The sequence below is a fragment of the Eulemur rufifrons genome, chromosome 8 (assembly GCF_041146395.1).
Source record: "Eulemur rufifrons isolate Redbay chromosome 8, OSU_ERuf_1, whole genome shotgun sequence".
Classification (NCBI taxonomy): domain Eukaryota; kingdom Metazoa; phylum Chordata; class Mammalia; order Primates; family Lemuridae; genus Eulemur; species Eulemur rufifrons.
Window position 1 is genome coordinate 37,911,095 of NC_090990.1, and position 15,503 is coordinate 37,926,597.

The following is a 15,503-nucleotide window of genomic DNA, read 5'->3' on the forward strand; positions in this document are numbered from 1 at the left end:
CAAGCCTGTGTAGTTCTAGTTATTTTCTGTCCAGAGCCTGGGTAATGTGACCCTGGAGCAACAGCCACGTTGGTGAGTTCAAGTACTGACAGATCCTGAAAAGTTGACCATCCGTAGCCTTGCAAAAAATCACAAGAGATCTCTGAAAGATACATATGTTTATCATATTGGCACAGTGGGCCATAAAAGCAGAGTTGAAATAAAAACGTTGATATTTTGGTAGATTAGCATAACAAATAACTTTTCTTAACAATAGAACACTATTCCATATATGGCTTTTCAAAGGGAGTTTTGCTTTACCAGATGTAAAAAATAATTACTCTAAACCCAGATAAAGGGAGAGGAAGGATGTTTCAGGCAGATGGAACATGGGCAAAAATATGATGGTGGGAGAGAACTTGGGGTAACTGGTAAACCTCAAGCTGTTCAAGTGTAGAATTTGATGAGAGATGAGACTAGAAGGTAGAAATGGAACAAATCACTAAGGGCCTTGTAGGCTGGGCTGTGGCTGTATCCCTTACACTGTACACTCTTGAGAGTAAAAGGGAGATCTATTTATTATTGTGCCAGAACAACAGCAATAATTCAGGATTGTTCCAGGCAAACCAGGTCATATGGTCACTTTATGTGAAAGTGAAGAAGAGCCATTGAGCTTGCATATCCTCTAAGGAATGGAAGCATAAAATAAATTATAGGCTAGAGGCTTGGACAACTGAATAATCTTGACTGGAAGGGGAAGCAGAGAGGTGGGCTAATTGATGGATGAGGATGTGGAATTGAAAAGGGTTGTCGTTAAAGAGGGTAAAGACTTGAGTATGTGTAAATGCAGTAGAGAGAGAGAGAGAGAGGGGAAGAAGTTGAAGACTGGCAGAGGAAGAGACCTGAGAAAAGGTGATAAGGGATGGAGCACAAGTGGAGGGGGCTGGGTTTTAGAAGACTGGATGCCTTTTCCAGTATGACAAATGGAAAGGAAGTGAGATGGGTTTAGATGCAAGTGAGTCGTCAAGTGGGAGGGCATAGGTGGAAGGTTTAGAATTTCTACCTGATGACTGCTTTTGTTGTAGTTGGATGTCCTAGCCAATGAATAAAGCAAGAAAAAGAAATATAAGATATAAGGATTTAAGTAGAAGAAATAAAATGGTTATTCAAAGCAACTTAATTGAGCATAAGGAAAATCCAAATGGTTCTACAGATACACTATTAGAATTGGTAATTGAATTTAGCAAGAATACTGGATACAAAGTCACTATGCAAACATTAACTATATTTTAATATATTAATACTAGCAACTGGCAATTAGAAAATGAATTTTTAGAAATAGAGAACATTTATAATATCAAAAACATCAATTTTTAAGGAATAAATATTATAAAAAATGGGTAAGACCTCAGAAAAATATAAAAATTATTGAAATTAAAGAAGACCTAAATAAATGGCAATCCTAGTTTGTTCCTAGTCAGTGTGTTAGCAAGTTTGTGTGTGTGTAATTTGTCCAGCTGACTCAAAAGTTTATAAAGGGCCAAGAATACCCACTCCTGATTCCTGCCTTCTCAGCCAACAAACAGACCCCGGTAGAAATGGTGACTTGCTCTCACCTGTCCCTCTGGGGAGGGGTGGCTATGACTGTGGTGGTGATGTTGATTTATAATTTATAAAGGCCAAGAAAAAAAAGTTGGAGAAATTATTCCACCGACATCCAATGTAAAAGTTTCCAGAAGATAATGAAAGAGTATGTTCATGTTCTTGGGTCTGGGACAGACTTCTTAAAGGAGACACAAAAAGCACAAGTAGAAAGTATAAAATCAATACATTGTACTACATTAAAGTTCAGAACTCTTCGTCAAAAGACATCATTTTGAGAGTACAAAAGCAGGCAATAGAGTGGAAGAAGGTACTTGCCTAATTTATAACCAGTTAAGGGCTTATATCCAGGATATATAAAGAAATCCTACAAAGGATTAGAAAAGATGGTCCAGTCTTGTCAGTGGGCAAGAATCTCAAACTGTTCACAAAAGAAGACATTCAGATTACCAACAAACACAAAAAGATAGTTAACCTCATCAGTTAATTAGGGAAATGGAAATTAAAACCACTATAAGATACTACCACTCACCTGCCAAGAATGACTAAAATAAAAAAGTGTTAGTGAAAATGTGGAGCCGTTGAAACTTTTGTATACCATTGGCGAGAGTGTAACTGGCACAATCACATTTGACAACCACTAAAACTGACATATGCATATCCTGTGACCTAGCAAATTCACTCCTAGATTTGTATCTAACAGAAATATATGTATAACAAAAGATGTGAATAAAAATGTTCATAGCAGCACTATTCTAATAATGTAAAACTGGAAACGACATAAATGTTCATCTGCAGTGAATTGATAAATATATTGTGGGTATCCATACAGAGGAATGCTATATAAGCAATAGAAACGAACAAATTACTGCTTCATGCAATGACATGGATGAGTCTTGCAAACATTGTATTGGATGAAGGAAGCCAGACACAAAGGGAAATAAATGGTACAAGTCCATTTTAGAAAGTTCAAAGACAGACAAAATTAATTTATAATGTTAGAACTAAGATTAGTGTTTACCTTTGGAATGGAGGGTAGGGTTAATGATTAGGAAGTGTTATAAGGGAAGCTTCTGTTCATTGAGCTTGTACATTTAGCAATTTGTGTATATGTTACATTTCAATATATTATTTTCAAGTAAGATATTCTGTGTAAAATGCTTAGCATAATGCCCTGCTCATTGGAAATATTCATTAACTGGCAGTATTAATGGCTTACTATGGCTTAATGTTCTGCAGTGACAAGGTCTATGGCAATGCTGTCCAACAGAACTTTCTGCAGTGATTACAGTGGTCTCTATTTGTACTGACCAACTAGCAACATGTGGCTATTAAGCATTTGAAATATGACTAATATGACTGAGGAACTTATTTTTAAGTTTTATTTAATTTTAATTAGTTGTAATTAAAATTTAAATATCCACATGTGGCTAATGGCATTGTATTGGACTGTGCTTGTCTAGAGTATTGCCATAGGGAATGAGTGACTGAATGAGAATGGCAGTGAAGTTTATTTGAGTTGAACAAATAAAGAAACAGAGGCTAGAGTGTCTGATGTATTGTGCACGTGTACATAGAAGATTGCTCAGGATAATGGCAAGACCCAGTTGGAGTGGGAGACTGTTAGCTAGGTTCCAAGGTCTTCAAAGAACCCTTTGGGTAGGTAAGGGAAAGTGCAATGCACCAGAAAGTAATGCTTTCTCCCATTTAGGTTACCAAAGGTACTTAGGGAGAAATGTTTCTGCAGCACAGCTTAGATAATACAGAGCCATTGAAGGAGAGGAAGAAATGGTCAGCAGCAGCAACACATGCTCCATAGAAGTGCTACATGACAAAACTAAGGAGTAGAAACATTGTCGTTGGAGACCTCTGAGAGAGAAGGTTGGTGCAATGAGAAGAAGGAAGCTAGATTATAGGAGTGGTTGAAAGGTTACCGTTAAGGCATGGCCAATTTTCAAAAAGCTGCTTTCCGAAAGCACTGAGAGAGGAGGTGGTTACTAGAGGGAGATGTGGGGTTTTGCTTTTCTTTGACAAATGAGGGGAATAGAGCTTGAGGAATGACATAAAAACGTGAAATTGCTTGGTGTTTTTTCAGTGTGTGGAAGAAATGTTGAGGTTGAGAACACATAGGGTCTCTGTGAGGTGGAGAGAAAGGAGGCTGGGACATAATAGTAGAAAGGTTGGTTGGGCCAAATTTTGAATGACCTTGAATGACATTATAAAGCAATGTTGACTTTATTAGTTCATGGAGAGCCAAGGAAGGTTTTAAACATGTAGATCTCCTGTAAGAGTCTGTGTTTTAGAAATATTACTCCGGCAGTAGCAAGGATGGTGAACTATTAATAGAAGGTGGCCAGACTAAAGGCAGACACATTACATTATCAGACCAGAAACAATGAATGCCTGAATTAGAGCAATAGCAATGAGGATGGAGAAGAATTAGTGAACTTAAGATAATAGACCAGAGGTAGAATGATCATCCTTTGTGGTTATGGGATAAGGGAGAACTTGTGTAAAACCTGGAAATTTCTATCTGAATTGAGTAGGTTACTGGTGAACTTATATTTCAGTTCTTGATTTAAGGAACTCAAAAGAAAGAACAGGCATTTGAGAGTGGGATGAGTTACAATAGCTTCGTGAGATAATACATATGCCATGCAATTCATCCATTTACAGTATACATTAATGTTTTTAGTATATTCACAGAGTTGTTCAACCATCACCACGGTCAATTTTAGAATGTTTTTATCACCTCATAAAGAAACATGGTACCCATTAGCAATCATTCCCTATTTTACCTCAACTGCCTCCCCCAGCCCTAGACAACCACTAATCTACTTTCAGTCTCTATGAATTTGCCTATTCTGGACATTTCTTATAAATGAAATCATATAACATGTGGTCCTTAGTAAGTAACTTCTTTCACTTAGCATACTGTTTTCAATATTCATCCAGGTAGAGATCACCTTTTGCCTCGTATTATACTCACCTCTTTGCATGTTTCATCTCCCCTACTGGAATGTAAGTGCCTTGAAGGCAGGGACTATTGTTACCTATTCCAGAGCTGTATCCAGCACATATTTTTGTGTTAAGTTTTGGCTCAGCAAATATTTGATACGTTATAAGCTAGGAGGTTAACTCAGTTAACCCCAAAATGAAGTTAACCGTAATGAACTGTTCCTACACTGAGGTGTGTCTATACTTGCTGTCATGGAATAGGTGTTAGATATCATGCCAATGGTGATCCAATCCTGATTCTGTTGTTAACACTTTGTGTGACCTTGGGCAGGCCATTGTACACTCTGGAGACACTTTCCTTATCTGAAAATGGGGATGAAATTTGAAACTGAAGAATAAATAAGATAATTGAAGTAGATGGACTTTGGATAGAGTTGGGGTTCATCCAGATAGCCTCTGGGAAGAAATGAATAAATGTTTGATTCTATTGCCTAATATTCCTGGGACAGGAGTAGTCCTCCTGTGTAGCCTTTTTCCCATGGTATATTTGGTATTTAGTCCCCTTGAGTCTTTTCAACCCCCAGTGTAAAGGTCTCTGATTTTGTCTGTGGCACACTGCTTCTCTTGTCACCAACCTGGGGCATTTGATCTATCCCATGTTCTCTGATCTTTCTCTCTGGAATACTTAAAGCACTTATTTCTTAAGGATACTGACAAAAAGACTACCTATTTTTGCATAGTTTCCTATCTCTTCCCTAACTCCTGTTGTTGTAACAGGATGCATGTAATTGAATATAAAAAAAAAATAAAGGCCTGGTGTGGTGGCTCATGCCAATAATCCCAACACTTTGGGAGGCTGGGCCAAGAGGACTGTTTGAGGCTGGGAGTTCAAGACCAGCCTGGGCCACATAGTGAGACCCCGTCTCTATAAAAAAACAAGAAAAATTAGCTGGATGTAGTAGCATGTGCCTACAGTCCTAGCTACTTAGGAAACTGAGGTGGGAGGATTGCTAAGCCCAGGAGTTAGAGGTTGCAGTGAGCTATGATTGTGCCACTGTACTCTGGCCTGGGCAACAGGGCAAGACCTGTCTTTAAAAAATAACAAATAAATAGAGATTTAAATCTACCCTACCCACCTTCCCAAAACAAATAACTTATAAATGCAGTTCCTTGTTTCATCCCCATCCCCCAAATTCGAAGAGTCGTTTATGCTTTTATTTAGAAAGCATGTACTAAATGTGTACTTGAGTGTCATATGTGAAAATAAATAAAATAGTTCTTGATTTCTAATACCTCATAGTGATTTAGTGGGAGGAGGCAGGCATATGAACAGATAATTACAGTATAGTATGAAAAGTGCAGTAGCAGAATGATGTACAAGTGGTTATAGGAGCACCTGGAAGAAGAGGTTGGGATGGTGTTTTGAAGCATATGTCCCCTGGCATTTCTACATCAACATGTATAACACCAAAGCAGCCTGATGAAGAACCTGCCTTCTTTTAGCCTTCTAACAACCTGGTGAAGTTTCTGACTCCCATTTTAGAGAACAATCTAAAGCTCAGAAGGGTTCAATGGTTGCCTCTTAAACACAAATTCTGGACTCAGCTTCTATGTTTGTCCCATCCCCCTCCTACCACATCCATGTCCCTTATACAGGGTGTAGAAAGTACCTGTGCAGGGAGCTAGAGTCCTGCCAGCCCCTCTCCCTTAGTTCTTCCACCTTAAGCAAAACTAGTCTCAGATTCCTCTTCTCTGTGTCGAGCCTGCTTCCAGTGTCGTCGGTGCATTGAGTATTCCAGGGCTGTAGCAGTAGTGAATATTGCTGATGTCATTGTTTGCCTTATTGGGATTTTGCTCTTTGTTTCACAGGGAGCTGTGATTGGTATAGACGATGAGGACGACAGCACCTTCACAATAACTGTTGATCAGAAAACCTTCCATTTCCAGGGTGAGCTGAAAGAAGAGATTCTTTCTCTTCACAGTCCCAACTGCTTCTTTCCTTCTCTTTTGGGTTGTTTGCTGGATGACTTGAATGGTTTTGCAACTGATCCTGCATGAACAAGTGCACAGGAACGTTCTGGACGAAGTGGTACTGCAGGTTAGGCAGAGATTTGTGTCTGCAGTGGATACAGATCTATTTGAAACGACTGTGGATCTGGCTGCAATTGGAGATTAAAAATTTAAAGGATAAAAATCAGTGAAGGGAGAGAGTAATGGGCTGCTGCTGCTGCTGGCTTGTGTTTACAGAAGGTTGCTGATCTTCTTTATCGAGGAGTGTGGTTCTGCTTCTCTGCATGAAGAGTCTAAAGACTGATTGCGAAGGTTGCAGTGTTTGTCTGTGTAAAACTCAAAATATAAATTAAATTGAAGCTAGTGGCAACCTTTGGCTTAAAGGTTTTGCTCTGCTTCAAGAACTACAAGTTTGCATTCATTTCATCTGTATTTCTGTTTTGTCTCCCAGCCATCATTTCTCTGCTATTATCCTTTTTATAGTTAAAAACACCAATGCCATCTGCCACTGCTATGTTTCGACATTGCATGCTATGGTTCACCGGTAGAAAGGGTAAGGCACTGTATGATCATTCTCATTTCATCTTGCTTTGAAAACTCTAAACCAGCAAATAAAAATCATTTTTAATGCTCCTGTCCTAAAGTACCTCTCGCCTGTTAGGAGTATTTATTAGTTTTGTTACTAATGTTCTTGTTATTTTGCCTTTCTAGAGTAATCACTATTTTATGTTTAAAGCAGTCCAAAATAATTGGAAATGAAAAGATTTGGAGAGGTTAGCACCTTCTCTGAACTACAAGTGACAATGCTAGGTATACCTAGATGCTAGGTATACCAAGATAAGTAAATATTAAATAAATGTATTGCTTAAAAATGTTTTGGTTATGAAGTCTTACAGTGACCAGACATATTATATGAGGTGTTCAGGCAGCTATTGTCTTTCTATGCTAGAATAGTATATTGTAGTTATTTTTCTTCATTTGTCTTGTTTAAGAAATTGGCACATAGAAATGAAAGATGTAGGTTATACACAATAAAGATAAACCAACGTACTCAATAGTGATATCTCTAATACTTTCTCTAGCTTATCCTTAAAATATTTACTGTATTTGGTAATAGTTATTCAGACTGCCTAAATAATGATGCTTTCCTGAATTTTTCTACTATATTTAACTTCATAAAACATTTTTAATCTTGTTACGAAAGCCCAGAGCCTTTATTTTCAGGTTAGGTATATAATGCTGCTTATAAGTAAAAGCAACTAATTCCCACACCCTGGAACTCTATACTGGAATGAAGTTGAATACTTTAATACATTTAAAGAAGGGTTGCTGGGTGCAGGTGAAGGCTGCAGTATGTAATTTTCTCCTCTGCAGTTACTGGGGAGATACCTCCTTTGGACTTTCAGAAGCTGTATTTGTTTGCATGTTTAAAGGAGAAGAGACTTGGATCTCTAGGGCAAAGACACCTCTACCTTCTGATTTACTTTTAAATTATTTGTCTCTTCTTTAACATCCTCACATTTATGTGACTTGCCTATAAAATAAGAAATTGTCCTAATGAATTATTTAAATAAGGATAAATAAGACTTATGCATATTTTAAAATAGATTCCTATCTGTTGGATCAGTTAGTTTATTTTCTACTATAGTGGTTATGGGAGTCTTAGGCAACACAACATCTAGTTTTTGCAGAGAACTCAATAAGACTGTATTTGTTTTTTTTGGCAATATTGAGAGTTATTTCACACTCATAGGTCCTTTGTCATAAGAAAATCTCTGCAAATTTGATAAAAAGCTCTCAGTGTCTGATCTTAAGTCTTGATTAGAATTAAAAGCAAATTTTGCCTGATATACATTAACGTATTTTTAAATATGCTGAAGTTTTAATTTAATATGCCAGAATTTTTTAAAAAACAAATGAAATATCAATTGTTTTATGTCATCTATAAAACACATTCTGCTGTCAAAAGGAAAGCTAGAATTTGTTCAGATATATTCATTTATTTGTTCAGCATCTATTTTGATATTATTCTGGGGATACAGTGGCACACAAAAACAGATAACATTCCTTGCCCCTTGGGTCATCCATTCTGGTAGAAGAGAAAGCCAATAAACAGGACAGATTAACAAAATATAAGTAAATAAGAGAATGATAAGACCTGGGAAGAAGAACATAAAGCAGGAAAGAAGAAAATGAAATAGAAGTGAGGTTGTGTGTGTGGGGGGAGGTGGTGAAACTTTAGGCAGGGTGGCCAGGGAAAGACTCAACTGAAATGGCATCTTTTGGTGACAGAGCTGAAGAAAGTGAGGGAACAAGGTATATGGCTATGTTGAGGAGGAATGGCGGCAGGTATATCATTTCAGGTAGAGGGAACAGTAAGTGCAGAGAATGCCTGCCATATTTGAAGAACAGCAAGGAGGCCAGCTGTGGTTGTAGTACAGATAAACACTATGGGGAGTAATGGGTGGTGAGGTCCAAGAGGTGACAGGATCTCCCAATCATCTGAAAGCCTTCATAAGGGCATTGAATTTGACTGAGATTAGAGGCCAGTAGAGGGTTTTGAGCAGGAGGAATGACATGGTGTGATGTTTTAACTGGCTCCCTCTGACCACTGTGTTGAGAATAAAATTCAGCAGGGCAAAGACTGAAGCAGGGAAACTATTTAGGAGACTGTTGTAAGCCGGAAGAGAGATGGTGGTGGCTCCCACATGGTAGCAGCAGATGTAGGGAAGTGGTTGAATTGTGTGTGTGTGTTTAATCAACTTATTGAGGTATAATTAACATACAATAAAATATATATATTATACAGTTCAATGAGATTTGACAAATTTCTTTACTTATAACTGCCACCATAATCAACATATGGAACATTTCCATTATTCCAAAAGATTCCCTTATGCCCCTTTCAGTCGGTTCCTATCCCCAGCCCCTGGCCCCAGGTAACCACTATCTGCTTTCTATCACTATAGATTTGATTTTTCAGTTGGAGAATTTCACATAAATGGAAATATACAGTATGTACTCTTTTTTGTCTGGTTTTATTTTAGCTCAGCATGATGTTTTTAAGATTCATCCATGTTGCATATATTAGTTTCTTTTATAGTGCTAAGTATATTGTTTACATTATATTGTATTTGTTTTGAAGGTTGAGTTGTAGCATGTGACAGAAAGATAAGTCTAGGTTGGCACCAAGATTTTTGGCTTGAGTGACAAGAATGGGGTTGCCAGTAACTGAGTGGAAGATTATAGGAGGAAGGGTAACCGGCCATCAGGAATTTAGCTTTGTACATATTTGTTAAGTAAGTTTTAGATGTCCACCAAACATCTGAAGGGAGATGTCAGGTAGACAGTTGGAGTGTGGAGTTCAGGGGAAAAGTTCAGGCTGGAGAAATAAATTTGGTAGTTATTGGCACATAGATGGTACTTAAAGGCACAAGAATTTGTGAGTAAGCATAGAAAGAAGAGGTCCAAGTACTGAGCCCTTGGGTACTTGTACATTTATTTAGATGGCACGAGTTGAGGTAAAACCAGCAAAAGAGATTGAGACAAAGCAACCAAAAAGGAGGAGAAAAACCAAGTGCATGTGGTATCCTGCAAGCCAAGAGAAAAAAATGTTTCTAGGAGGAGAGAGGGATCAGTAGCTGTGTTAAATGCTGTTGGCAGGTCAAATAAGATGAAAAGTGAGAAATTATCACTGGATTTAATAGCGAGGAGCTTATTGGTAACTTTGAGAAGAGCAATTTTAAGATAGAAGTCTAGACAGTGCCTTCAAGTTCTGCTGTGAAGGCTGCAGTCCTCAACGCCTGGGCCATGGACCTATAATGGTCCATGGCCTGTTAGGAACCAGCTGGCACAGTAGGAGGTGAGCAATGCCAGCCGATGAGCCAGTGAAGCTTCATCTTTATTTACAGCCGCTTCCCATCACTCGCATCACTGCATAAACTCCTCCTCCTGTCAGATCAGCAGTGGCATTGGATTCTCATAGAAGCACAAGCCCTACTGTAAACTGTGCATGTGAAGGATCTAGGTTACGTGCTTCTTATGAAAATCTAATGCCTGATAATCAGCTGAGGTGGTGATGCTAGCATTGGGGAGTGGCTGCAAATACAGATTATCATTAGCAGAGAGGTTTAACTGCAGAGACCATAATGAATCAATTGCTTGCAGATTCATATTAAAACCCCATCAGTGAGTGGCAAGGTGACAATGTAATAAGAATAGAAATAAAGTGCATTATAAATGTAATGTGCTTGAATCATCCCCTGCCCCACTGTTCCTCTCTCCACTCCAGGCCATGGAAAAATTGTCTTCCATGAAACCGGTCCCCGGTGCCAAAAGACTGGGGACTGCTGGTAAAGGGAAGGTGAGAAATACAGCAGTAGCTGGAGGGGGAAATGGGAGCAAGGAAGTTTTGTTTTTTTAGAATAAGAGAAACAATAAAATATTTCCATGTTGTTGGCAGTGATACAGTAAAGAGGGAAAAATTGATGTTGCAAGAGAGAAAGAGGAGAGTTATTGGATCAGTGTGCTGAAGGAGGCAAGAGAGGACGGGACCTAATGCACAGCTGGGGGCATTGTCTTTGGCTAGGAGGGTGGACAGCTCATCCATGGTAGGATAGCTGTGATTGTTTTTTTTTTTTTTTTTTTTTGAGATGTTGCCTGGGGTAGAGTGCCCTGGCGTCAGCTTAGCTCACAGCAACCTCAAACTCTTGGGCTCAAGCAATCCTTCTGCCTCAGCCTCCCGAGTAGCTGGGACTGCAGGCATGTGCCACCATGCCCAGCTAATTTTTTCTGTATATTTTTAGTTGTCCATATAATTTCTTTCTATTTTTAGTAGAGACGGGGTCTTGCCCTTGCTCAGGCTGGTCTCAAACTCCTGACCTCAAGCAATCCTCCTACCTCGGCTTCCCAGAGTGCTAGGATTACAGGTGTGAGCCACCGCGCCTGGCCATTTTACTGTACCTTTTCTATGTTTAGATATATTTAGATACACAAATACTTATTGTGTTACAGTTGTCTACAGTATTCAGTACAGTAACATGCTGCACAGGTTTGTAGCCCAGAGCAACAGGCTATTCCATATAGCCTAGATACGTAGTAGGCTATACCATCTAGGTTTATGTAAGTATACTCTGTGATGTTTGGACAATGATGAAATTGCCTAATGACGCATTTCTCAGAACTCAGCCACATTGTTAAGCAGCATGTAACTGTAAATGAGTGAAGAGTAAGGCTGCATAAAGACTCAAACAATTTGGAGAAGTTGTACCTGTAGGGGCAGCTACTACTTAATTCCAGACAGTGGTAGGCTTGGAATGCTTGCCCTGTATTGCCAGATTGTCCAGTCTTTTCAAGAGAAGTCAGAAACCCAGATTTAATTTATTTTATTTAATTTTTTTTTTTTTTTTTTTTTTGAGACAGAGTCTTGCTTTGTTGCCCAGGCTAGAGTGAGTGCCGTGGCGTCAGCCTAGCTCACAGCAACCTCAAACTCCTGGGCTTAAGCGATCCTACTGCCTCAGCCTCCCGAGTAGCTGGGACTACAGGCATGTGCCACCATGCCCGGCTAATTTTTTTCTATATATATTTTAGTTGGCCAGATGATTTCTTTCTATTTTTAGTAGAGACGGGGTCTCGCTCTTGCTCAGGCTGGTCTCGAACTCCTGACCTTGAGCGATCCGCCCGCCTCGGCCTCCCAGAGTGCTAGGATTACAGGCGTGAGCCACCACGCCCGGCCTATTTTATTTAATTTTTATTTTATTTTATTTTGTTGGTGGGATTGAGTATATATGTGTGAAATCTCCAGATTTAAAAACTTTCTTTTTAATGTAGGCCAAACAGAATGCAGCTATGGGGTAGAGAAAACCTTTGGATTTTTAGTCTTTACTTAAAACCATGGTAATAGTGGGAGCTGTCCTGGGAGATCAGAGTGAGAAGAGAGCTGAGGATTAAACCTTGGATCACTCTAGAGTGGAACTGCCAGCAGGCTCAGGGGAATGATCGAGAGGTTAGGATGAAAGCTGTTAGGCTCAACAATATGAAATTATTGTTTTTGTAGGTCAAAAGTAGTCGCTTAGCAGCCCAAATGGCTCAACCTAATAGAAGACTATAGTTCATGCTAATAATTAGAAAAAAACAGTCATTTGAATTTTACTTTCAAATAAAATTGTCTCTAATGATTCAATATATGTGATGATTCATAATGTTATTGACAGTGTATTGGGATAATAATGATAGCTAATATTTATTGAATGTTTATTTTATGTGAGGCACTATTCAGAGTTTTACCTTTGTTAACTCATGCAGTTCTCACAACCTTATGAAGTAGGTGCTATTATACTATTTTTGTTTTATTGATAAAGAAATGGGGGGATCTGGACACATGGCTAATATAAGGCAGAACTGAAATTTGAACACAGATAGTTGTGCTCTAGAGCCATTTTCCTTTAAGCTGCTATAAAAGTTTTTGTTGAAATTAGTCAACTGGTTTGTATTTAACTTTTACCATTTTATCAGACAAGGAATTAATGTAAAATGTAAGGAACTTTTTTTTTGTTTTTGTTTTTGTTTTTTTTCTAAAGCAGGGTCTTGCTATGTCATCCAGGCTAGAGTGTAATGGCCTCACCATAGCTCACTGCAACCTCAAATTCCTTGGGCTCGAGTGATTCTCTTGCCTCAGCCTCCCGAGTGGGACTATAGTCACATCCTACCATGCCCGGCTAATTTTTCTATTTTTTGTAGAGATGGGGGTCTTGCTCTTGCTTAGGCTAGTCTCGAACTCCTAGCCTCAAGCAATCCTCCTGCCTCAGCCTCCCAGAGTGCTAGGATTACAGGTGTGAGCCACTACGCCTGGCCAGGAACTTTAAATTACAATGCAGTGTAATGCAATTAAAAAATTTGGCAATGACCACAAAAATGATAATTCTGTGAGCCAATACATTTGTTAGTTTGCTAGATTTAACCATCCCACAATGTATATATACTTCAAAATATTATATTGTGAATGATAAATACATATAGTTTTATATGTAGTTTAAAAAATAAACCAATTTGTCAGTGTTAATGTTCTACATGTTCCGTTACTTAATAGAAATAGTAGCAATAGTGATTGTTGTAACAACCACTACTACTACTACTACTACTACTACAAAATATCTGTTTTGAACAAGGCACTGTTTAACAGGTACTGTGCATTATGTATAATTCCTAAATTCCACAGCCCATGAGATAGTTTTGTTTCTAGTTTTAGAGAAACTGAGTTTCAGAGAAGCTAAGTGACAGAGCCAGGATTAGTGCCCAGGTTGGCCTAGATCAGTGGTTCTTGAAGTATAGTCCCAAACCCAGGGGGTCAGCATCACTTGGGAACTTGGTAGAAATGCTGAATCAGAAACTATGGGAATGAGCCATCTCTAGTGATTTTGATGCCCTCTAAAATTTGAGAACCACAGTCTAGGTCCAGTGGTTTCACATGTTACTCCATTTTACTTGTAACAACCTTATGCATTAGATAGAATTATCCCCAATTTATAGGTAAGAGAAGTGAGACAAAGAAGAGTCAAAGTGACCTGGGCTTGATCTTAGATTGTCTCTTACTGTGTCCTAACCTAATGTACATAGTAGGGGTTTTTTATCTTAACCAAACCTGGCATGTGAAAAATCTAAATTTTTTAAAGATGAAAATTAGGGATATGTATATGATTAGTCCTTCATAAAATAATCCTTCACTTTCAAAGGACTTTACTAAGGACATCCTGTAAGCAGGATGTTCTCTAAAATAATTTTAAGTATGAAATCTGTTTGCAAATTTATTTAGATATGCTTTTAAAGCAATACAGATTGCCTGAGACAAAACGCAAGATTTTTTAAGCATTAAAAATGCTTAAATTAGAAGAACTTTCAGGAACTATATGGTAGTGGACGTTGCCTGTGTTTGATTTGATAACTGACCTTTCCACTTAGTCCAGTACAGCTTACTCATTTATTAAAATGCAGAACTACTACAGATAGCCCAGTGGTTGATGTTATGGTTAAGGAAAGTGTTTAATTCAGAAAAGTTATATTGATCAAGTATGTTACAGCAACATCTCCTCTACTGCATTAACATCAGTCAACTCATCATGGCACATACGCATCATTAATCATTTAGAAAAATAGTAAATCATGAGACCTAAACCATGGTTGCAGGCTTAAATGTCTTCGGCTTTGCAAATAATCAGCATTATCATTAGTAATATGCCATTATCTTCCATTGACTTAAAAAAAAAATTTCCCTCTGCAGTTTTCTATTTTTTATTTTTATGTGGTAACCCCACTACAAAACAAAACAAAATGCAAAAATATTTACAGACTTCATATAAGGGAAATAAATCAGCTATAACTAATTTTCTAATTAGATGTTATAATTTCAGTAGGTGGGGGAAATGCTACTGAATTCATGTATTGAGAGTTTGTTATATTACTGGAGGAGGGTTGTATTTCACTGGTATACTTTTCTTCTTAATTTGCTTTCTGTACAAGATCCTCCCTGAATATTTGAAATTGTAATCTTCCTAGGTTTAATTATGGACTCTTTGGCTTAGTGGATAGCGAGATTCAAGAGGCTAATTTTATTTTTTTGTTAATAATTTACATTTTATCCCACCATTCTGTTTTCCATATTTTCTAAGTAGTGACTACCTGCTCACTGTAGAAATTTAGGAAAATACAGGCTAGTGTGAAGATGATGCGAATAGTCACCCATAATCCTACTGCTTGAAGATAATTGTTAGTAACATGCTTGTGTATTTCCTTCTGATCCTTCAGTTATTTATAGTAGTTCCCTCTTCTCCGAAGTTTCACTTTCTGCAGTTTCAGTTACTGTGGTTAACAGTGGTCTGAAAATATTAAATGGAAGACTAGAAATAAACAATTCATAAGTTTTAAATTCTGCACCTTTCTGAGTAGTATGACGAAATCTT

At 38.1% G+C, this 15,503-nt stretch overlaps 1 protein-coding gene across 7 annotated transcripts in view; it reads left to right on the forward strand.

Annotated features, from left to right (window-relative positions):
- OSBPL9 (oxysterol binding protein like 9) overlaps positions 1-15,503 on the forward strand; it is a 167,123-nt gene that overhangs the window by 50,931 nt on the left and 100,689 nt on the right. For 5 of the 7 annotated variants that reach the window (XM_069479964.1, XM_069479965.1, XM_069479955.1 and 2 more), the window contains one exon: positions 6,409-6,487. The exons of the other annotated variants lie outside the window; for them this stretch is intronic. In XM_069479964.1, coding sequence (XP_069336065.1) covers positions 6,409-6,487 — 79 coding nt within the window. The remainder of the gene's footprint in view (positions 1-6,408; positions 6,488-15,503) is intronic. 7 annotated transcript variants of the gene reach the window in all.